The sequence below is a fragment of the Cygnus atratus genome, chromosome 4 (genome assembly GCF_013377495.2).
Source record: "Cygnus atratus isolate AKBS03 ecotype Queensland, Australia chromosome 4, CAtr_DNAZoo_HiC_assembly, whole genome shotgun sequence".
Classification (NCBI taxonomy): domain Eukaryota; kingdom Metazoa; phylum Chordata; class Aves; order Anseriformes; family Anatidae; genus Cygnus; species Cygnus atratus.
Genome location: NC_066365.1, coordinates 36,306,784 through 36,330,732, shown reverse-complemented (window position 1 = coordinate 36,330,732; position 23,949 = coordinate 36,306,784). Strand labels below are relative to the sequence as shown.

The 23,949-nt window shown below is 37.5% G+C and overlaps 1 protein-coding gene across 18 annotated transcripts in view; it reads right to left on the bottom strand.

Moving 5' to 3' along the window:
- Positions 1-23,949, bottom strand: part of INPP4B (inositol polyphosphate-4-phosphatase type II B) — a 293,558-nt gene that overhangs the window by 212,972 nt on the left and 56,637 nt on the right. For 2 of the 18 annotated variants that reach the window (XM_050710624.1, XM_050710627.1), the window contains one exon: positions 5,748-5,810. The exons of the other annotated variants lie outside the window; for them this stretch is intronic. In XM_050710624.1, the coding sequence (XP_050566581.1) occupies positions 5,748-5,810 (63 nt within the window). The remainder of the gene's footprint in view (positions 1-5,747; positions 5,811-23,949) is intronic. 18 annotated transcript variants of the gene reach the window in all.

Below are 23,949 nucleotides of genomic sequence, written 5' to 3'. Positions count from 1 at the left end.
TTTTGTCTTACAATACATTGATTCTCACTGCTGACTTTATCAGTCCTGCATCATTCAAGTGTTTTGCTTTCCTATCCATCCATATCCTGCTGTCTGACGCATACCTACTTTCCTCTATTCCACCACCACTTGGTAATACATTTGTGTGCATTTGTTTTCTGTTTATTTTTGAAGTGCTCCCATTACTTCGCTAAATAACCATCAAACTTCTTAATATAAACATAATATTCGTTTCACTTGATGATGTGCAGAGTAAAGGTACTGAACTATATGGCACATTTTTTGACTCAACGGCCAAAAAGAAGTACAGCTGTTATTTCCTTTACACTGTAAGTCAGAAATTCATAATAAAGTTACATAGCCTCAGACAAAGATAGAAATTTCAGAAAGGCCTACTTGCACATACAAGAAAAAAATACTAAAACATATCTCTATAGAAATATCTGGTTCTTTTTCTTTTTAGTTATTATTTTGACAGGTTCACAAGTGGGAAAAACTTTCCCTGCACAACTCAAGTTCAAATCAGAATGCAGTATTCGGAAACACAGTATCTTGCTTTAAAATTCAAAAAGCAAGACTTATTTTAGAAATTCCTTGGGTGCTTTCAAATGAATAAAGTATTTCCAGCTTCCCAATACAAATGTTTTTCAGTCCAAAGCAACCAGAACTACTTTTCCCACAAACGGGGCTGTTCTTTTTGCGTAAGAGAAGAAAATTCTGCAAGATTTCAACAATTCTCCTAATTCACAGAGCACAGTTAGAGACAACACTCCAAAATACAGAGTATTTGAACAATACTAGCCCGCAGTAGCCCACAACAAGCACACAATGGAAAGCAAATCTGAATAAACTTCAGGTGTCTCAGCAGTTCACAAAGTTAGTTCAGCTCTACTATGCACATTCCTCACCTTCCTCAGACTTTCTTCTACTTACTTTCAGCCTTTCAAATGACTCGAACTGACACCTGTGTGAACTTTAGCAAAAAGTATCTTTCGAATCTAATAAGAGAGAAAATCCTTTCCCAGTTTCAGTGTGACCTCAGCCAACATGAAGCATATGCTAGCTGGTGGTAATGCTACTAACAAATTGCCACTGCAAATGGGCCTGAAAAAAAAAAAACAACTATGACCTACTTTTGAAAATAAATACCTAATGTTTTCAGATATCCCAGCTTAACAAGTCAATAATATTTTTGATTGTACTTTAGTAGAGTAGCATTTGAGAGGCTTCTCTGAAATATATCCTATAATCCCTAACAAAACACGTGAAGCCAGCCAATTTGATTTTTCTTTCTTCCAGGAAGCACAACATTTCTCAGACGAATATGGACCTTTGAAAAAATCAAGAGCATGGTCACGTCCTGCAATTCAAAATTTAAAAAGTTAATCCTGAATATAAATTGCTGTGAAAACATACTCCAAACACTCAATCCTGAGGTCTGCTCTACTACAATGAATTCTATCATGAAGGTTTAACCAACTCGGTTCACTGTTTTATGTTACAATACCGCACTTTTCAGACAAGACTTCTGTTTCTCCTCTCCACAGACCAACTGATGAGAAGTAGTCAAGATATGCAGAACTGAAGATTTAAATTTACTAATAACGAATACATAAACACATTGATTTACAACAAGACAAAAATGTTTGCTTTGTATCTTACTATTAATATATCCAGTTAGCTCGTAAGACTACCGTAACTAGTGGTGTTTTTGATTTTTTTCCCCCTTTTACTGCCTGCTTCATCAGATAAAATGCTGTTTAGACTGAGTTGACATCATAAATCTGAAATTCAATGTACTTTCCCCATCTGCATGTATTTATAACATGTATATATTGTTCTTGCACTAGTATGCAAGAACATTCATCCACTGTTGTCAACTATTTCCAGACTCCTCTTTTTTTTTTTTGAAGGCTGGTGAGTGGGTTGCTGAAGAATTCAAATAGTTTTATGTAACATAATTCATAGAATTTTCTGTGCTATCTAGCCAAAATTTTCTCATCTTGCAAGGGAATCTAACAAAGAATGCCACAGACATGAAAATAATACTGAGAATTTTGAGAAAGGGATAATCTCCATTTAGACCCACAATTTGGAGAAGCTGCATTGATCTGGGAATGTACCCAACTACAGTCACAGATTAACATATGAAGTAGAAGATTTTATCCAACAAATAGCTAGCAAATAAATTCTAAAAGCATACAAAAATCAATCATTACTTAGGAAAGTAAATATTTATACATCTTACAAATTTATTTGCATTCAATTTGAACAGGACAGTAACAGATATACACTAAAAATGCAAGGGTTCTAGGATGGTTTTTTTCTTAGACCAAACTGTGGGTGCACACGTGAAGGTGAAGTTTGGAACTACCTTCTTGCTCATTTCAAACATATGATAACATACAAAAATGAGATGTACTGTGGTGAAATGTACCATGGTTTGTTTTTTTTTTTTTATTAAAACTCATCATTTTCTACACCAGCAGCCAAACACAAGCTGCACACCATGCATATGTAGTCTCTGAAGCATCGAACTCTAAAAACAATATGCCTGCTGTGGCATATTGTGACCACTGAGTTTCCTGCATAGCTTGACAACGTGCACGTGATCATTATGCTCTTCCCGAGTAAGGTTTATGTGCTTCTGTGAACATACTGCAGGGAGGTTACACGTTCCATACCTCTGCAACCCTCTGCAACCAAAACAAACTTCAGAACTGCATTACGATCATTATTGCATTTGGAGCTTTGTCATAAGAATTTTATTATTTCATATTTCTTGGAGCAAGCAACTTTAACCTGAAATTTAAATGGTAGGAGATGCTCTGCAAAGTTCTGCTCCTCAGTAGAACACTGCCTTGTATTGCTCACAATGGACTAAGGCAGCAGAATAAGGCCTTGCATGGAGGACAGAAGAACAGATGATCCAATTCTACTCAAATTGCTATGTTAGAACTACTTCATGAAGTATTGCCTACATTTTTTATTACACATGCAGTGCTGGGTCACACAGATTTACTAAGCAGATGACCACTATTTATATATATATATACATGGATACAGGCTTACAAGTTGTTAATATTCTATTAGCTCCTTTGGTGTAAAGAGTTGGAAAAGACTAGACAAAATCCTCCAAGAATCATGTGCTCAAATCTTGCAGGACACTGAGCGTACAATGGCTTTTTTTGGCACTCAGTCCCCCAAAATAGCATTGCCCCTGAGAAAAACAAACTTAATAAAGATTCGTTGTATTGACAGAGTTAAAACCGTGAAATGTGACGTCTGTGTCCTACCTCCCTAGAAAGTAAAGGAAGCTCCCTTTACTTTCCTCCACTGTCAACACCTGGCTCGTAAATGTCTTTAACATTTCAGGTTACAATCTCACCTTTACAGATAAGTTTATCTTGGAATACAAAGATGATAATGGGATTTGTGAAGTTTTCAGCTCTGAAGTGAGGAAACTATGACAGGTCTTAGAGAAATATATTTTTCATTCATAGCCATAAGAAAGCTAATATTGAATGCTAGCGGGAACACTATTACCAATAAAAGAGTCTGAGAACAAAAGTTCAGTGGAATTTCAAGGGATAAGATGACTGGACCTTAAATAAAATAAAATCCAGCATGAATGAAATACAAGAAAACTTGCCTGTGGGAAAAGAGCCCTAAATATGATCGTACTTGCTAAGAACTGTTGCTTAAAGATTATGAAGAATGACAAATTCAAATACAACTATTAAATGCCCTGTGCTATTCTGGAAGCCAAATGATTTGTGCAATAGGTAAATGGGACATTCAACAGTCTTTGGGGGCTGTAACAACAGTACAACTTTACTTTGATGCCCCTTACAACAGTTCTCCGGCCTGGAGAAATCATTTTCAACCCTTCATAAAATGTTCAGTTTTATTCCTTTTACTTTTCTCCTACCATTAAATGTGATCTTTTCACTTCATCTCCCTTTTTCTCTTGGTCCAAAATATACTGTTCTTTCCCCCAGGGGATACACGATTTCTCTTAAAGGATCGTTAGCCCATCAGAGCTGAGATGAGAATTATTTTACAAACCATCATGACCTTCGATGATAAGATGATAAAGGAGAATAGAATATCTATGAATGAATGAATGGTAGATGATAATCTAGTGACTCACATGAGCATGATCAGGCAGAAAAAAATTTCAAACGATGTAAAAAAGTTATAATCCTTCTGAAACATTTAAAGTTTTAGACACGATATTTATCTCCGGGGAAAAAATGGTCTTGTGATTACATTTGAACATTCTATATAGAATTTTCACAGAAATTGTAGAGAAATGATCTGAAGACTATATCTAAAAAAACTTGAAGCTATTCTCAACTACTTGTTTCTTGGCAGCATATAGTCTTTTAAATAATATCAAAAATATTTTCACTACTGTATATGAAGGATTTAAGCTACTTTTTAAAGATTCTCTTTTTATCTTGGAAAAAAGCTCTAAATGTGAAAAGTATTCTGCAACTATTTCTGAAAATATAATTGAAAAATCAGCCCTAAGGTCAGGGTGAGTGGGCTTCACCCTCCCTTCCTTCAGAAGTGGAAAACAATCAGACATATTGGGATGTACAGCATAACACTTCAAAAAAAAATGAAACGCAAGGTAAAATACTGGTGCTAAAAACACAGCACATGTAGAACAATCTAAAGCAAAAGCACAAGAATCAAAAATGGAAAGAATACATCCAACTGGAAGACTCAAGCTTTGTAATTCTCTCTCGTTTCAAGATTTCTGCATACAAAGTACTAACCGATGAAGCGCACTGCTCCAGCAGCAACACAGTGCCAAAAAGCTTCAGCTTCCTGGTACCATACCACTGCTTTCACATTGTAAAACAGGAGCCGTTCTTGCAATAAAGTTACTTAAAAGAGCAGAAAATCTTTGAAAACTCAAGATGTTGAAGAGGTGCAACTGCAGATGAAAGGTCTTGAAATCTTCCTCACCTTTCTCAGGATAGCAACATCTTGCCATTGGACCCAGCTTTTTCACTTGACTAAATTGAAGTGATACCCACTTGAAAACTTCAAAGTTACTTTGAGAAACAAGCCCAAAGAGACAAAGTTAAAAATGGGTGTTTCAAGCCAGAAGTAGACAAATCTGGGAAGCACACAAGTCTGCATGCCTGCTTCTCTACTTAAATGCATTGGCTGGACTCCCACACAACTGTGCTGAAGTTAACAAATACAGGAAATCAAAATTTAATTTTTCATCTCTTTCGTGAAGGCTACATTCAAGGAGATGAGAAAAAATTGAATTTTTATTCTTTTTTGAAGCACAGTTTAAGCACTTCTGTAATAACTTGCTTCAAAATATAACTCGGTACCACATTTGCTTGAGAATATAAATTATTTCTCTTAGACATTAGACACAGTATTTATACAGGCATTCTGCTTATAAAACCAACAATGAAGTGGTAATACTGCCTACTAGGTTTTATTATACACTAACAGCGCTTCGGAAACCCTGAAAATTCAAAAGAAGGTACATTAAGAAACACACAGCCTTATCACTCACTGAGAAATGCTGATTTGCACTTCAATCTAGCCAGGTTTTCCAGGCAACGACTCCATACATGATTTCATCTCAAGGTACTGACAATAAGTAGTATATAATCATCTAGGGGTCAAATATATCCCTTGCATTTCTCCAATGGCTCACGAATTATAGTAAGAGAATATCATTTCAGAGTTCATATTTTGGATCAAATTACCATCTGCGCATTCAGTAGAATCACTGTTACAGCACAGGCTGCTATTCTGTTGTAGAAGTTCTTCTAGGATGGAGACAGAAAGACAAAATTATCTTATAATACTATTAGTCATTTTACACCTCACAATACATAAAACAATTTTTCTTCATTTTGTAACTTCAGTTGACATAAAATAATAGCTATTAACAGAGCCCCCTCTTGCCAACAAAGGTATCTACTAGACTTTTATAAACATCTAGTAGACTTGAGTGGTGAAAACTAAGCCCATAAGCCTTTGTGAGGCTATGTATAATACCTACTGAAATCCATTACTCCGCCTCAGCAAGTTGTCTGTAGCATATCCCTTATTACAGGGTTACTGTCATCCCATCCTTCAAGACATCAGCACATTTCTATCCTTCCAGCTGTGCAATTCTGAGGGAGAAAATTTAAATCTACAAAACTTGATCACACCACACTCAAATGGAGTCCATCTAGTTCCTTTTTCTTTCCACATACAGCATTTGATTTCTGTCCCTCTGCAGTTGTGAGCAGCCTGGTTAAAGTGGGTTCTTTAGAAAGCCCCTGCATTTTAAGTTACACTTATGGACATGAACCAAGCTGCAATTCCTCCAGAGGTCTGAAGAGTGGTTCTGACCAGATTTGCATAGTTTAGGTTCCCTGTGGCTATGACTGCAAATCTAAACAGAGCACTTCAGCAATCTGACGGCACAGTGTAGCGTGGGCTGGCACCACAATAAAGACAACTTCCAGTGGCTGAACCAACAGGCTGCAAGGAAAGCTTCTGGTTTAGGGGAGGAGACAGTTGTTTCTAAGAGAAATGTTAACCAAATGACTCCTAGGTTTCAGGACCGCATTTCCACTAACACATGGTATTCTAGTAGGGGTTCAAGTTGGTCTGAAATCCTCAAATCTCAGTAAAAACTGTAGCCACATCAAAAAGGGATATCCGACTGCATTGACTTGCCTTATGAGAAGACTTTCAGTTCCAAAATTGAAGATTAAATACAAGCAAGAGGGAGAATGGGAGCAACCCTATATAAGCCTGCAGTTTTTGGTCCCCACACTGCAATGGTTACTATGCCAAGTTCTGAAGGGCCCGTAGAGATCCATTTTTAATTACTACAGCCAATAACAAAAGTACCAAACAAGAAGCAGCAAGCAAGATCATAGAATACAGCCATCCATTCCTTATGACGTTTCCATGTCACTGAGTCAGATGCAAATTTGTTTTTTACATAATTTTAACTCAAAAGGTATAATAGCAGACTGATTCAAATTTCAAAATTACTAAAATATATGAAAATATCTTGAAAATTTGAGGTGAAATTTTCTAGGATTCCACATTTTGTCACAAGTTTATGCCACACCTTCCAAAAAAAGGAAAAAAAGTCCTGTAGTAGGCAATATTTTCATTGGAAGTTGGCAATTGATCCCCAATGCTTTGCACAAGCATACCCTATAGTCCCTTAAATATCTTGATTATTTTTTAATCAGGAAACTCAACCAATAAAGCTATTAATCTTACCTAGTGTTTCTGTCTCTGAAGAATTTCTTTATTTTAAAGGTGTTAATTCATTCACATACACACACAGCATCTTTGAACATTTCAACAAAAATAGTTTCAATTAGCTACTACACAGCTGACCAATCCCATCACATTAATTACCTCATGATAAGAATCTTTAATTCACTTAAGTGCCAATTCTGTGGCCACTTTACCTTAATTATTCATGTTACAGCCAAGGGGGAAAAAAAGCATCCATAAAAGGTTACTAGAAAAACTTAAAGCTTCTTAGATATTAAAATTGAAGTGTTTAACCTAAGTAACAAAATACTTTTTTCCCCTCTCATTTGAAGAGTGTGGAACTGATAAAGTTAAAGGACAAAGCATAATTCAGTATGTTAGTTGAACGTGGGATGTTGCCAACTGTACAGAAGGATCTGCAATCTTAACAGAAGCAACAGCTTTGGAAATACACTTCCCAAATCATGCACTGATGCCATACATACTGTTTTTCAAAGGCCATCATGGCACTCAACGATGTCACTCAGCTTCTGCCTTCGTGGAAATTGAGGACAAGCAAGCCGAATACTATAGTTACTGTCAAATTAACAGGTTATTGACCAGCATCACCTCTCGGATCAGCAATCTCCTCATGTACCATTTCACAGTGAACTTGAGGTTACAGGGAAAGAGGACTCCTCTCTCATAACCTCTGTCACTGCTTCTAATGATTTAACCTCACACTTGATTAGTTCATGTGAAACATGACCTTCAGAATTGCCTGGTCAGAGACGAAAGTGAGAGAGGCTTTGGTCTAAAACAGCCATAATTTCTCCCCAGCCCGTGCTACTTGTTGGTTAGCACAGTGCTGTCACGGAGCAGTCTACCAAGCGCTCCATGGTCACCATGAACATTACAGATCTGGGTTGATACCTTTTAAGACTTCTCTGGGATGTCTCTTCTACAAAGAGGCATCTCCCTCTGTATAAGTGTACATATATATGTATAAATGAAAACAGAACGAGCAATATCCTACTCATAATATGCTCTTCAACTATCCTTTATTATGAGTTGCTAATATCCTACTCAGTAGCATTCCAAGAAACACAAACTTGTCCTCTAATCTAGAACTAGGTTATTCTGTTGAAATGGCACCACAGAAAGCAGCACAGCAATGGACTGTGCCTAATACACAAGCACAAGAGATGAAAATAGCCAGCTCTTCACAGCTGTTCCCCTCACCTTCACAGTAGCGAAAAACTAAACCAGCATTAATTCCAGCTCAGAAGCTCTGAAAAGCCAAAGATCACTATTGTACTAGTTACACACACCTGTCTGGTCGGTGGAGCATGGATTCAAGAATTGGCGTGGTATGTCCCGTAATTCAAAGTTCACGCATTTCTGTGGCAGCACAGTTGAGCTTTTTCTCCTCTACAATATTCCAGGGGTTGAGTCCCAACCATTTGGAGTCAGTGATTTGCTAAACATGGAGCAGAGATGGAGGCACAAAGGGGCTGAAACAACAGTTGCTTCTGCCAACAAAAACCTTACTGACAATTTAAGACACTCCTGAATGAAGGTGTTGGTCTTGAAAAATCAAAGCCCCATGAGAACAAAGAGACTTGAAAAGAAAGCTTCACTGTCGTTAAAAACGTGAAGTGCATTCAACCGGTAATATCCTTAAAGCCACTCATGATATAAAAAAAAGCTGCCAGCAATTTGGCATTATTCCATGGTTTAATATTTAAAACTTTTTTTTTTTTTTTTTTTTTTTTTTTTTAAGTCTCAGCTGGAATAATATATTCCTACTGTGTTTAATGAATGAAATTTCTCAAAACCAGCGACTACATGTCTGCCTGTCTTTTAAGGCTCTCAGACAGCTGAAGTTCCTTCCAGTCATCTATTCTGTAACTTTGATCTGGGGAATAACACAATCATAACACAAATGCACCTCTATAGACTCAAAAAGTTGTTTAATACCAGTCCCAGCCATCTAGCATGTGTTATTAAAAGAACTTGAGGTTACGTTTTCTAATTACAGGAAAATTGACATGATCAAGTAGGTTATGTTTTGCTCTCTTCCGTATAGCAATTCTAATTTTCACTTGTGTTATTTTGTTCCCACCTCACGTTAAGTCTTGGAGAAAACGCTGTTACAGAAGAGTCAAAATAGCAAATATCAGTGTGTGGTGTCAGGGACCTACCATTTAGACCACAGGCAGTCACAACTAGAATCCCTCAAAAAAAAAAAAATACTGAAGATACATTAGGCAGCTACATATTCATTTATCCAGAGGTTGAAAAATGAGACTTTCAGTGAGCAATTCCATATACTACTGACTTTTAAATTACAAAGTGTACTTTTTAAAATACAGAATAACTGACCTAAGAACAAATAAAATTTCAAATAAGAATAGCAATTAAAAACCAGCCTACAAACAACAACCTATTATTAGTGTTTAAATCCTACTAGAGACCACCAAGTAAAATCAGAAGAGTTTTGATGGCCCCTCATCTCAGCAGCCAGCCCCATATACACTGTTCAAGACATCCAACTGTTTCCAGTCAGATGCACTATAGACCTCTCAGACATCAGAAAGCTAAAACCTAATATAAATAGTATCTTCCAACCAAGTCTCAGGAGCAGCCTCAGTGTCTCCAACTGTTTTTCAGGGCTCAATTATAAAATGGGTTAGAAATCCTTTTCTTCTGCTTGTTATTCTTCTGTTAAATAGAATTTTGTGAGGAATAACTGTGACAGCAGCATCTGGTCCCTTCTTTTCAGCCCGAAGATTACCATTGCAGTGCATATGTGAAATGACATCTAACGTAACAGGGCAGTTTCACCACTTACCACAGTAACAGAAAAACTTATCAGAACTTTTGAAAACCATGAGGAAGTGATCACAGCTTTGTTTATCTGGAGTTGGTCTTCTGAACTCTCCAGTAACAGAGGTACAAAGAAATACAGTATTTTATACACAAGGGTATCCTTTCTTTAAAATGAAAACACACATTCAAACTAACTGTGAGCAATCCATCATTTCTGAGAAGTCCATGCAATTCACAAGTTCATGTTTCACTTGGACTGCCCTTAATGGGCTGAATTACTGCTGAATGCAATGAAGTCACCTTTCGGATTTCCCTTCCTTACATGGAATGTGTGGGGACAACCTCTTATATCCACTTACCTGACAGACATTGTCCTCATGCCATGCCCACCCATCAGTGGCATGGGACTTCCTCAGTTCCGGAGACTGTCTTTACTCCTAACGCACCAGCTGTGCATATGCTCAAAGAAGAGCACCATTTTCGTCAAATTGTTCTTCTTAGATATATAAATGCCAGCTTTGAATTGCTTTGATCAAATAAACTGATTAAGGTCTCCATTCCTTAGTTCTGAGACCAATCCTACCCCTAAATCCTAAATATCCTAAAATATCCTAAAAATCCTAAATCCTAAAATAAATACCATGCAAATATAAATAGCGATTCTACAAAACTAGCTATAAATACACACTGTACAAAGACAGTCTCCAGAATTTGCACTGCTCAGCAAACTGCTCACAAATCAGGAGAAATTCTATGCTTGTCACCTTACAAGTAGCTACTGCAGTGGTAAGAACAAAGCTGTCAAGGGTGATGAGACCGGTAGAGAACAACCTTAGAGAACAGACCAGCACATCATGATTTTCGAGCAAAAATCAAGGATGTCTTCCAGCTGCAGATTCAGAGTCAGCCAGGAGTCAGAGAAAGTAAACAATTCCTCCCACCTGCTCTGCTGAAATCATGCTCCAGGTCTGCTCAATCAACTCTTTCCTCATTCATTAAGGTTGGGCAAAGTCATACTCGGAGCTCTCAGCCCTACGTACCGTGCTTACAGGGGAAATATGAGAAAAAAAGATTTTCAAATTAGTTTTGCATTTTGGAAATTTTTCAGTCAACCAACGCAGCACTGTTAAATGCAAGCCAGACAGGCAGTTTGCCCTTGAAAGTAAGCTTTGTGGTGCAAGTTAAAAAAACAAGTCTACATTAGCTTAAAACAAACAAACAAAAAAAACATATAAACCAAAATTGATATTCTTTTCTGGCCCAAAATTTGAACGAAAGTACAATTCATACCACCCTTGGACAAGTCATTTTGAATCACAGCATTTTTCTCCACTAGAATATAGCTTTTGTTCTACTCTAATTAGCTGTTCTCTGATTCTGGGACTTCATAAATGTCAAGTGCATTACAGTGAAAAACATTCAAAGATTACTGCACACATTGGCGACTTGGTGGGGACTTCTCACAAGATTTTGGGCCGCTGCACGTTTTCATTACATTTGGAATTACAATTGCTACTCATCCACAGAGGGGGCACAAGGGATGAAGCCGTGTCAGGCTGGCAGCTTGGCTGCGTTGAGCCAGGGGAGCGCAGAGAGAGGAAGGAAGGTCTGCTATTCCTCTGGGGCACACGCTTGGGCAGACGTCTTGCCATCATGCCTGGATTTGCTGGTTTGTTATTAAATCTGAAAGAACTAGCCCTGACATCAGCAATTCATTTCCAGGTTCCAGTGTATTATTCCACTTGCCCATGCAGACTGCCAGGGCTGATTTCCCAGACACTCTCAAGGCCATTAGAAATGGTCTTCCTTCACTACAGTTTAGGTCCATTAGCATAGCAATATTCATATGAATTCAAAGAGACCGACTATGTGGAAAGCTGACTCCTAGCATTATTTCCATTATCCCTTTACCAAAAAGAAAGATCTTATTGCATCCTAGATGAACCTGTAACTACTAGGATTGTTCTCAGTTTCTTTTCATTTTAAATATACCCATCTCTTTGTCACAAGCAAAGCCCACACCTACACAAGTAATTACTCAATATCCTTTTAAAGTATGCTGAAGAAAACAAACCTGCTTGCACATTGCGAGCCTGACCATTAGTGAACATAAGTAGATTGGCCCTCTTCCAATACTCCGGTGTTAACCGAAAGTTTGGAGAACAATATTCCCCCTGAAAATAAATGGTTACCAAACATGTACCTGGGAAACCGCCTGGGCAAGTTTTCCATTTTCATGTGGTCACTTCCAGAATCAATATTTAACAGATTTTTTGCCTAGAAAACTAGAAGGGTTAAAAAAGAAAGAAAAAAAAGAAAAACATCTCTTTGAAGGTAAAATTTACCAGACTAACAAAACAACCTAGCTACTTTAGAAGTCTTTTCTATTGCTTTTCCATTTTACAGTCCAATGAACATGATAGAAAACATCCAAGTGCACACATGTATTTAGAGAATCCTTAACCACCTCCCCTCAATCCTTCACACAGCCCTTACTAATAGACTGATTCTTGACTAAGATACTCTCTCTTCTGTTCACCTGCTGTAATGTAGGAGGAAAATTTGGAAAGACATAGGACTCCGTCACCACATACACGCATGTTATGGTGAAATTCATTAGCTTCACTGAAATTACTTGAATTCCATGCCAGTATAGCACAGAAAATTATTAGACGTAGAGCTGTAGAGGAACACTAGGCAAGACTAGATTGTCCATTGATCAGTTCTGTACAGAAAAGAGCTGGTAGCATCTTCCTGATCTGTTGCCGAGCTTCACAGAAAACAAAACACTGCTCTTTAAAATGCTACAGGGGAGAGATGTATCTGAGCAAAGCCCCACCCTTGACACAATTCACTCCTTTTTCTCCCCAGTACATAACCTCATTTACCTCAAGGAGGAAAGGCTGATACTTTCATTTGTTTGTCCACTTGTCCTAAAACAAGCAAACAAGAAGCAGCAGCATCTGGCAGAAGAATTTTCCTTAGTGCAAGGGAAACAGCACTGCTGTCATATAGCCAGAACCCTAGTGTCCTTTCTCAGAGGAAAGAGCACAAGAAGGGAATACATGTTATTTCAAGAAACGAATAATTACTTCAACAGTATGCACCTCTGCTATTCAGCATGACCCAAAACATTTATATGTTTTGTTTAAATAATACTTCAGGCAGTTTTTAGGGGAAAATATTCAAGTGAAACTGTTCACAGCATAAACATATTTTGAGAATTTCAGTACCTTCCAGAAGGAAAAGAGGCAGGATAACTATTTGGGTTAAAGCAATTAACTTTGGCAGTAGATTATGACGGTGTACCAAAAAAAAAAATAGGGCAAACTAAAAATGCTTTCAAAAAAAGGAAAAAATGAAAGTCACTACTCCGACCTCAGTCAATTATAAAGAACAGATTTAAAAATACTGTCTCCAAGCAGCACTTAGCATCACCATTAAAAGCCTCAGCAGAACAACAGAATCCCATATTTCAAAATACCTTGAAAACTTCAATGACTGTAGTTTAACTGAACAGCACTTTGAGGAACGTGCTAACTTTAAAAAATTCATACTGGAGCACAAAAAAGCTCGCAGCTTGTAGCATATATTAACATCCTTGACCTTAATCTGATTATTTGAGGCTATTTATGAATCTGGAGTGAAAAAAAACAGTGAATTACTTTTTAGAACATGTTTTGAAAAACACTAAAATACTGGCTGGCATAAGGTAAGATACCTGCTGGGCTTGCGTGCTTTGCAGCTCTCCCCTTGAGATTACATACTGGATCCCCATTCTGTCACTCAGATATAAGACAGTAAAATAGGGAGCTCTGTGGCATTTCTCATGTACCTAAGGAGAAGGACAGAAACAACCTGTGCTATAAATTGTGCACTATCTACTGTTGTCCTGTAGCAAGATCATTTACTCATAACAACTTTGGAAATTTGGATGTTCAGTTTGTAATGCCCTTTCAAGGTGCCCATCACTACTTCCCTCGTATCACTGTCTGGTTGGTACACGCATGCACTTGCACGCATACGTATAAATTCAAACACCTGACTTGAAAAAGCAAGATGTTCAAATGCCACATCTATTTTCCCAGGCCACCATTTCACACCCAAAGGGAGAACAGCCTGTTTCATGCTTGCAGAACCTCATGGACTAGCTGATGTAGGCAAAATAACCTCAAGCCACTCTGAGCAAACATAATGACAGTCTTACTAATGTAATCAGCATGCTGCCTAGATGACGAATTTAGTGTGGTACTTGCAGCAGACAAGGCAAACCTGATCCCTAGTAGTATATACCCATACCATCTTTTCAATTTCAAACAATGATTTTGCCAAAGAAATTTACCAAGTTCCAAGAAAAAATCCAAATTCTTTTTTTTTTTTTTTTTAGATTATTGGGATGTATAACACCTTTTTTATTTACAAGACCCAGTTACCAAAAAGACTGAAGCTATGTTCATTTGATTATATTGAGCAGTACAAGGTAAAAATACTAAGTTGATTTAATTAGATATCCAGTGATTCTTCTATGTTTTCAATCTCTAGATCCTGCTTATTTGCAGACAATGGCATGTAAATCCTGTGCAAAGAGAGGCAGAGTGGAACAACACCAGTCTAAAGGCAGGGTATGCCTAGAGCAACTCCTTGGGACTATAAATTAGCAGGTACAACACAGAGCAGAACAGAGACTGTACTAAATTATACAGCTAGTTTGACTTGCTTGTGAGTTTAAAAATACTGCAAGTGATAATATAAAAGCTACTTTCATTGCCCTGTCTCTCCTGCAGAAAACGCTTGTCAACCAAGCCCTGACACTAATAGTTTAAAACAGTCCTTGAAGAAAACACATGACAACTCCACCTATCCTCACCACCACCAGATTAATATCTTTTTTCTCTTGTAAAAATGCCCATATTAGAAACGTGCAAATGACAAGTTTCAAATAGGAGAGATGGGGAAGCGGTCAACAGATTAAAAACTAAAATGAGCATGAGCAAGCTGATATAATTTCCTGTCAGCCCGTGAAAACTTGACATATTACAGTTAAACCACCTTTGCCTACTATGCCAGAACCTCATGTGGCATTAACAGATGCAGATTTGCTAGCTGAAGTGCAACTGACCCAACTGAAAACCAACCAAGGTTCAAGACCCTTTTTGTCCCTATGACCCTTTTTGAGCATTTGAAGCCTTCTGCAGAATGGTGCTTAAAACAATGTGATGGAGAGCACCATTCTACTACTGATAAGTCTAGAAAACGGTAAAGTAAAATAAACTAAGTATAAAACATTAGAAAATGGTTAAAATCCATGGCAAATTACATGAATGGATTTGTTAAAAATATTACTACTAGTAACAAACATCATCTCAATGAACAAGTAGTTTTCACTTGGAATAACAGCTGGCAAACCAACCTGTCATAACAACATATTTGGGCCAAACCTGACATTTGATACAACAACTGTAAAAAATACTACTGAGAATTCAGCACTCAGCCTTTTGCTTTAATCTTTCACTATTGTTTTTTAATATGGAATATACTAAGTAGATAAACTGTATCTTCATGACCAAAGATTGCTCATTTGCTTTTACTTAGCAGTAACAAAGTCACACGTAACAAATATCTACATAGCCAGATTAGAGGATAAATTTTGCTTCCCCCAGCAGATTTCCAAATCACTTGGTACCTCAATTTTGACAACTAAAACTAAAAACAGTACAAGCGTTTGGAAGATAGCTAAAGCTTCCAAATGATAATTGAAAATTGTTGCCAGTTTTTCCATATTGCAAACAACCCATGCTTCTGTCTTAGATGGATCAATGACAAAATACAGTAAGTCACTTTAAAAAAAAAAGAAAACACAGTCCCCCCAACAAACAGAAGGGGAAGTTGGGTAACAAAAGCATGAAACAGCATTTCTTAATTCATTAAATGTGTATACAGTTTCTAGTAACAGACTTGTTGAGGAGGGTTGAAGTTGGCTTTTTCCCCCCAGAGTTTCTTTTGCAACAAATAGCTCAGCTATACAAGTCCTGGTCAGGCGTGACTACATGCTGTCTGCGAGGGCTCAGCATCGACTACCTGCAGCCCCACCAATTCCTTCTCTTTTCACTTATTCACATTCTTCACATTCTAAAGTATATCAGTTCTTAACAGATCGATTTTTTACTCCAAAACTGTAGACAAAAGCATGGATAGTTTTGGTTTGTGATTCATTATTCCGACAGGCATTTGTGTGACAGCTGATTTGCATCATGCTATTTCTAATATTTAGCTGGAAACTTATTTACTGTATTTCTTTCAAAGGGTACTGAAAAAGAACTGATGAAGACAAGACAACTCACGCTTCAGCAAAGGCACAAGCCCTGGAGAGGATGCCAAGTTATTCTCAGAGTAATCTTTGGAAAACAGGTCAACATGGAGCCTTCATGCAACTATGCAATTGCTATTCCATAGGCTTCCTACTTCAGGGAGCACAGCCCTGGGCTCAGGAGCAAGGCTGAGGAAGGCTGGCGATGCCAAGGCCTCCCATCTACCCCACGCACGTTCAGCCTGGCCGCACCCACCCGAGGCTCGAGGGATGGCCCCAAGGCAAATATTTGCCTTTTTTCCCTGATAGCGAAAGCCAAACAGCACTCCTCCAGCACTACCTGCTTGGCTTAATCTTGGTCTGAAAAGATCTTTTGGGTGACATCTCTCAAACTTTTAATTATGGGACTAATTGAACAAGATGGGCAAGCCTGATACAATATGTATATTTAAAATTTTTGTCGGGGGAGCTAAAAAAAACAAAGAGGAAAAAACACTTTCTACTTGTAATCCTTGCCTTCTGGTCATAAACCAAGCATGACTATAGCCCTCTGTGATTTTCACCCAGCCTCTACAGAAGTGAAACAAACGAGCACAGAGGACAAACACAGCTCAACTGTATTTCCACCGCAGAACACTTTAGCACCTTGAATTTTGTGGCAAGCATGAGCAGAAATTTAACAGCATGCTGTTTTGTTTTGAAATAGCAATGACTTCATATTTGTGAATAAGTTTCCTTTATTAAAAATGAAATCTAGGAGTCCACTAAATTTAAAGTCTACCAGCGTTTCAGTTATTCGGTACAGATTTAAATCTATGCCCTGTATTTAAACTCAAGGAAACCTGCTGTCAGTGCATCAATACAAGTCACAGCAGGCTCTAGTAGTGAGCTCACTGCCAGTGAGCTTAGAACTACATGCAAAAACATCACATCCTTTTAGCAATACGAGAAACTGCACTATTCTTCTAGCTGTAGCCCAAGGTATCTTCAGTTCCAAGCATTAAAAAATGTTCTGTTTCAGAGGTGAAAATTGACTAGCATTATAAAATAGGTTACAGATTTAGCTAGATTACTGAAAAATAATTAGGCTTAAAAAGTTAAATGGGTGTTAAATTGGTAGCAGGTTGTTAAAGTTTTTCATAGGAATCACAATATTTCTTATTGCACAGTGAAGGATGAGTGAGTGGTGAAGTCATTCAACCCCTTGAATAACTAGAATTTTCAGTAGACAGAAAAGCAATGGCAGTTTATTAACTGAACCATTTTCATGTTTTCAATTCTTACAACATCCTTTCCAACATACTTGAAATACCACCCACAAAGTAAATAGTAATTGTCCTGCAGCAAGGAATTAGTTCATTGAATTAGTTAATAGTCTTTCTGTCTCTATTAATGGTTAGGGATTATTATTATATAATACAACAGTAGAAGTCACAAAATGCCAAGTTTAACAGCTTCTTGAAAAACTGCAACATAATAGTGATGCATCCATTAACATGGAAAATCTATAGAATCTGAAACATGGACCACATGAAAATAAGAAGTTGGTACAAGATGAGAAGAATGTTGGTAATCCAGAAAATGATGTTTGGATGGGAGGAAAGAAGAAAAAAAATAAGAAAAAGAACAAAAACAGGGGAAAAAAAGAGCTGTAAGGGAAAACAAAACTAGAAGGCAGATAGAGAACTGGGCATTACACAGAAGTGGAAGAAGTAACAGCCTCTCATAGAGAGAGAGTCAGAGAAAGATTATGAAAGTGGAAGAAAGAATAAGACCTTGGAACTATGTCGAGTTCCAAGATGAGGCAAAAAGATGAGAATAACAGCTAAAACAGATAACATCCCTGCTAGAATTTGACAAGAAGGAAGCCAAAGGAAGGAGCTGAATAATTTATATACCAGGGTAGAAATATCCAGTTTGAAGTGTTCAGGAGATAAATGACCCTGGCATCTGAGGGGAAGGACCATCAGCTCTACACTGCACACATTGCCAAGTGATAACCTCATGAAGCACACGTACCCTTAGAAGCTCTTCAGGCTTAGGGCCTTGGATACAGGAGGTCGGGACCAAGACACTTCATAAGCATCTCTTTCTCTCCATCTTTATAACGGAAAAAAGCCCACACACAGTTCCTAGCTCTCATTTATAGAAGTCAGGAAGAAAACAACACCCAATGCTATACAGAGAAATGTAAAGGAGGAGCAACCTGAACATATGCTACAATGAAGCATTAATTACAGCAGTCATTGCTCTGAAGGCCTGATGTCATGAAATTCTGGACAGCAGAATCTAACCGGTGCATAAAGCATGATCCATTCATCAAATCAGGCCAAACTCACTGCAGTTTCTATAGTTCCTTAAGAATAGAAGGTCAACTCCCTCCTACTGTGACAAGTCAGTATGCAAGAAACAGCAGGCGGCCCTGCTATTGGTGAGTGAAAAAACAGAAGGTAAAAGCATGTTGTGTACACTTCGAAAAAGCATTCTAGGACGTAATTCCACATATGTTCAAACACAGCAAGAAAGGAATCCATAAAAAGGAGTTAGACATTTTCTTTTATACTCATCACCTTTAAAGCTGCCGTTTCTCTCATTGTTCTTGTTCACTGAATCTTACTCTTCTCTTATCCTACATTTTACACGAACCAACGGTATTCCATCCATGTTCCTACATACAAATTATTTTCTAACACAGGCAACAGTCATGATTATTGAAGCATAATTTAACAGAGTTCTCATATCCTATTTCTCATCAGCTGCTTCTATGACAGTGTCTCCATATCACTGTATCAAAACCTTAGAAACACAGGATCAATATCAGCTTTTAGTTCCTGGAACACAAACGACACACAGATATTCTCTTGGTTGACTTTCAGTGACTTGCAGCAGCAAAAAAGGAGCTTGCATAGCTCAGCTGAGCCTACTGGTGACCAGGAAGAACAGAAGACTGCTGTGATGTGAATACCTAAGGTGGGCTCACTCCTTGCTAAGGTTAAACAAGACGTTAACAGAACATACATTCCTTTACTTGGTAATCCTTAATTAGTCCACAAGAGAGATCTACACGGAAACAAGCATTTAAAAAAAAAAGTTTGCCACTAGTGTAATTAATACGCCTAAAAACTCTTCCTGTGGATTTATAGGTTGTCTGGGTAGATTAGGAACATCTCCAAGGACCAAAATATCAGATTCCTGGCTTAAAACAGGAAAAGAAAAAAAAAAAAAGCCTTTTCAGTAATTTCAGTATTCATGTTTTCCTAGCTTATTTAGATTAGTCATGTTTCTCATATATCCTTGATATACACATGGTAATAAAGTACATCGCATTTTATCTTCCTGTTCAGTATACATTTTTAATCTTTATAAATATATTCAGCACATACTTTATTCTCCACTTTTCACTGCTTTAAAATTTCTTTATAATTTACTCTTATCTTGGAAAAAACAACCTCAATCCTATTATAGTATCAATTGTATAACATTTGAAAACAAGTGTTTCAATGAAAGCAAACTGTCTTTCATCCAATTAACTCCATCTGTGATTTTAACATGTTTTGTACTATTTGGACCTTTTTCCCACTGGAGAGAATTAATGTAATTAGTCTGCATATGGTATATGCACATCTCACTCATCTAAGAAATCAATGCAGTACTACATCGCAATGCTGAGATTAACTTTGAATTATCTCATCTCACGTGTTTCATATATTAAGGACATAACCCTAAAAAATTGAAGCCCACACTCCTCACAGTGAAGTCAAAATGAATGGCATACAGAAATAGTTTGGGGAGCCTTATACCTTATCTGCCTCTCAGTTATTGTAACCTCTATTACCAGTAGACAAATATAAAATTACACACGAAGTAAAAGCTGACATATTGCTGACACCAAGTTATTAAATAAAACCAATAGATTTTCTTTGGTATAGAATTTTAACTAGTAAAGCAAGACCAACTGTGCTACAAAGCTTTCATCTTAAATCAGAAGACAAGCAATCACAACTGCACATTAAAATACATCTCAACCACAAAATCCAATGTTGAAAAAAAAAGACAAGAAGCACGTGTTGCAGTCATCTGTAATAACATGAAGGAATGCTGTTTTTGGCACTGTGCAGTATTACAAATAAGTTCCTGATCTATGCTGAACTTGGCTCTCATTCAGCTCTGTATTTTGAAAAAATATCACTAACACTACTCCTTTATAAAAACTTTCCCAGAGAAAGTGTAGTGACACTGATTGCAAGATAAAGATGACTAAATTATGCCTTTGGAGGGCTCTGCTGAAGTATAAATGGTTTTTAAATGAAGTATACCTAAAAGACACTTTTTTGAAATAATGTTTAGTTACAACTACTCTTTAAGCCTATGGATTTTGCAATCTCACTCTACCTACTCTCAGCATCTAAGGGTTTTACTAGTTGCATGCAAGTTTCCAAATATCATTCCTGGTCAACTTTCCAAGGCATCCAGAGCAATCAATCAAGAAAACCAGAATAACACAAATCTTAAACAGATGATTGCATTGGAGGGACATATCACTGCCTTCTCTTGCTGAGAGCCTGAAAGAGTTCTAGGAACTTAATTGACACGTCTGCTCCAGAGCACAAGCTGCAGTCCTGCCATAGGGACCTCAATAATTAAATGGCTAAATTTAGATTGAAAATAAGGAAGTAAGTTTATATGACTAGCTAGTACTTGACAAGCCGTATGTCAGAGTGCTGTAGGTCAGGCAGCCTCTACTGTGAATGTGGATGGGGGGGGAAATGGTGTAAGGAAGATACAAACACCATTCCCTTTTTCCACACCACTGTCTTGCTCCTCCTCCACCCCTTTACCTGCAGATGATACAAAAGAGCCAAACCTCTGTTCAAGGCTTCAGTAAGGGAGCCCTAAGCAGACAGTTACCAAGACCTGGCTCCAGATCCTTGTACCCAGTGGTATCAACAAGTCCAAGAAACTAAGGGATTTGCACTGCAAGTATATAAGACACCTACCTGCACATTAGAATCATAAATACAAGCTAGTAGTAACAAAAAAAGACAGATGGAGAAGACATAGAGAAGGAAGACTTGCTTACAAATCATCTTTAACTTAAAAAAAAAAAAAACATTTAATAAATAAATCCAGACTTGCTTCAGTGCAAGTTCAGGCACTTCAGTGCCATGGTCTCAAGCAGAGAATTACAAAATAATCGCACCTGGGAAAATTGCATGTGGAAAAAATAGATTTTAATGGTATTAGATATTCAACTATGTTCTGTATTCTGGAAATTCTGATCAAGGAAACACAAACCGTTTAATACTCAATTGATGGAATCAGCAGTTAGGGCTTAGCCACAAAGAGCTAAAATAAAGCACTTTTTAATACTAATCTTCTTGTTAACACTAATGGCTAAGTCCTATCTCACACTCTTTTGCTGGTATGCAAAAAGAACTTGCAAGAAAATGTGACTCTAGGCCCAGTTTCCACCTTCTAATTTTTAACACGTTTGCATAGTTGCACCTAACCACGCACTGAAATGGCCACTGAGCCATTTTGTTAGCGAGCAGTTTACCTTAATCTCCTCCTAGAAGTAGGGGTGGTTTAGGTTATGCTTCAGCAGGGCTGATATGAATTAAGGTTTTGTTACCATCTGCCAATCTCAAGAGAACAAAAAGTCTGGCAAGTTCAAACTGCAACCCATGGCTTTCTGCAAAGGGGTCTTGGAAGGCGGCTGGTGGAGGGACAGCCTAAGGCCAGCAATATCCATGGTCTTCAGGCCTCACAACCCCAACACACAGGCAGTAATGTAGGAAGAACTGCCTGGAGTGGGGGGAACCAAACAATAACTAATGATCCTCAATCTTTTATTAAAAAAGAAAAGTTTCATTCTGTTACCACTTTTTGCTTGAGTTCTATGGAAGACTTCAGTCTCTAAAAAATTATACTCCTTCCTCATTTGTAAATGCTTGCTTACTTATTGGACTAGAAAATATTCTTATTTCTGGGCTGGGAAGAGAAAAGCAGCTTGGCTTCTCTAATTTGCCTTTTTTTTTTTTTTTTTTTTTTTTTTAAGAAAAAGGTCATCACAACACAGAATGCCAGGAATATATTGATGCAAGGGAATGAATCAAAATGGGAACACCTGACTTTGAACATCTCCAGAGTTTAATTTATTTTAAACCACTGCCAAAAAGCAACGTTTTTTCCCTTGACACTATTTTCTAATTCACACTTAAGTATGTCTCTTATAATTCTGAGAGGCATAACAGCCAGCAATATATCAAAATGAAAGCTGTAGTTTCAAATATTCCATTCCCCATTTTACAAGCTACAACAATACTACTTAATAGGCAAGAGCTGGCTTCGTTCAACAGTCTTCTGTTCACTTCAGAAAGGAAAATTTATATTCCTTTACAAGTAGAACATCTGAATATTTACTGTTTTGGAACTCCTGCATGACTGGAAAGAAAAGAGAAAGAGTCAGCAATGTTTCAGAACAATACTTTATTGAGGAGACACTTTACACTGTTCCATATATCACTGGTTGTTCTAAGGAGAAAAAACATGTCCCCCCCCACACACACACTTTTTTTTTTTTTAGAAAAGTAATCAACTGAACTTTAAGCAGTAAACACAGATGTATACAGACTTCATACCAGGTTTTTTTTTTCCTTTTTATTTTTTAAACTGTACAGCTCTTAAAACTGTGCTTATTTAAAAATAAGAGAACATTCTGTCAATTCTGTCTAATACACCTTAAAAAGAGAAAGCCATTTATTTTTTTAAACAAAAACTCCCCCATAGAAATGGGAATAGGTTTAGAAAGTCAAGTTTAGAGATACCTTAAACAGTAAGATGTCATCATTCTACCCATTCCATCAGAAAGTTATTTTGCTGTTGCAGGCAGGTTTCAATATGTATCTTCAGGACTGTCCTAGAAGGCAGTTGTCATGATTTAGGTAACTTTGCACAGCATCCAGCACCAGGGAGAACCTATAACTTTTGTTCAGGGATGGGAACTGCTTGCTGACAATTGTTCTTACAAGAACATTAGAGGTAGGGATAATAACCTTAAAGGGAAGAAATGCAGAATTCAGCCCCGAACTGCCCTCTCTTTAGGAACCTCTTCCATGAAGCAGAGTGATAGAAACACGAAGCCACAAACCTATTAGAGCAGGGTCATCTAGACAATCCTGACTCATGATGAGCACAGAGATAAAGAAACAACCAGAGAGCAGCTACCAGAAGGTTGTGGAAGCATGGTTCATATTTTTTTGATCAGAATTTCTAGAATACAGAAGCTCATTCCTGTCGATAACATATTTTAACCTGCAAAGTTTACACGAATTATGCTACTTTATTCGTAAGATGTAGGACCCCATTTTCAGGCTACATTTTTCTAGACAGTGAGCAGGAAGGACTGTTTAAGATGCACTGCTCCAAATGCCTGCTTTATGAATACAGCTGAACAGTGAAGTGACTGCTATAAAGATTCTCTCAACTGTGAACTTCATACTCATAGATGAACACCTAAAAGGAACATGGGGAATAAAGCATATAATAAAAAAACA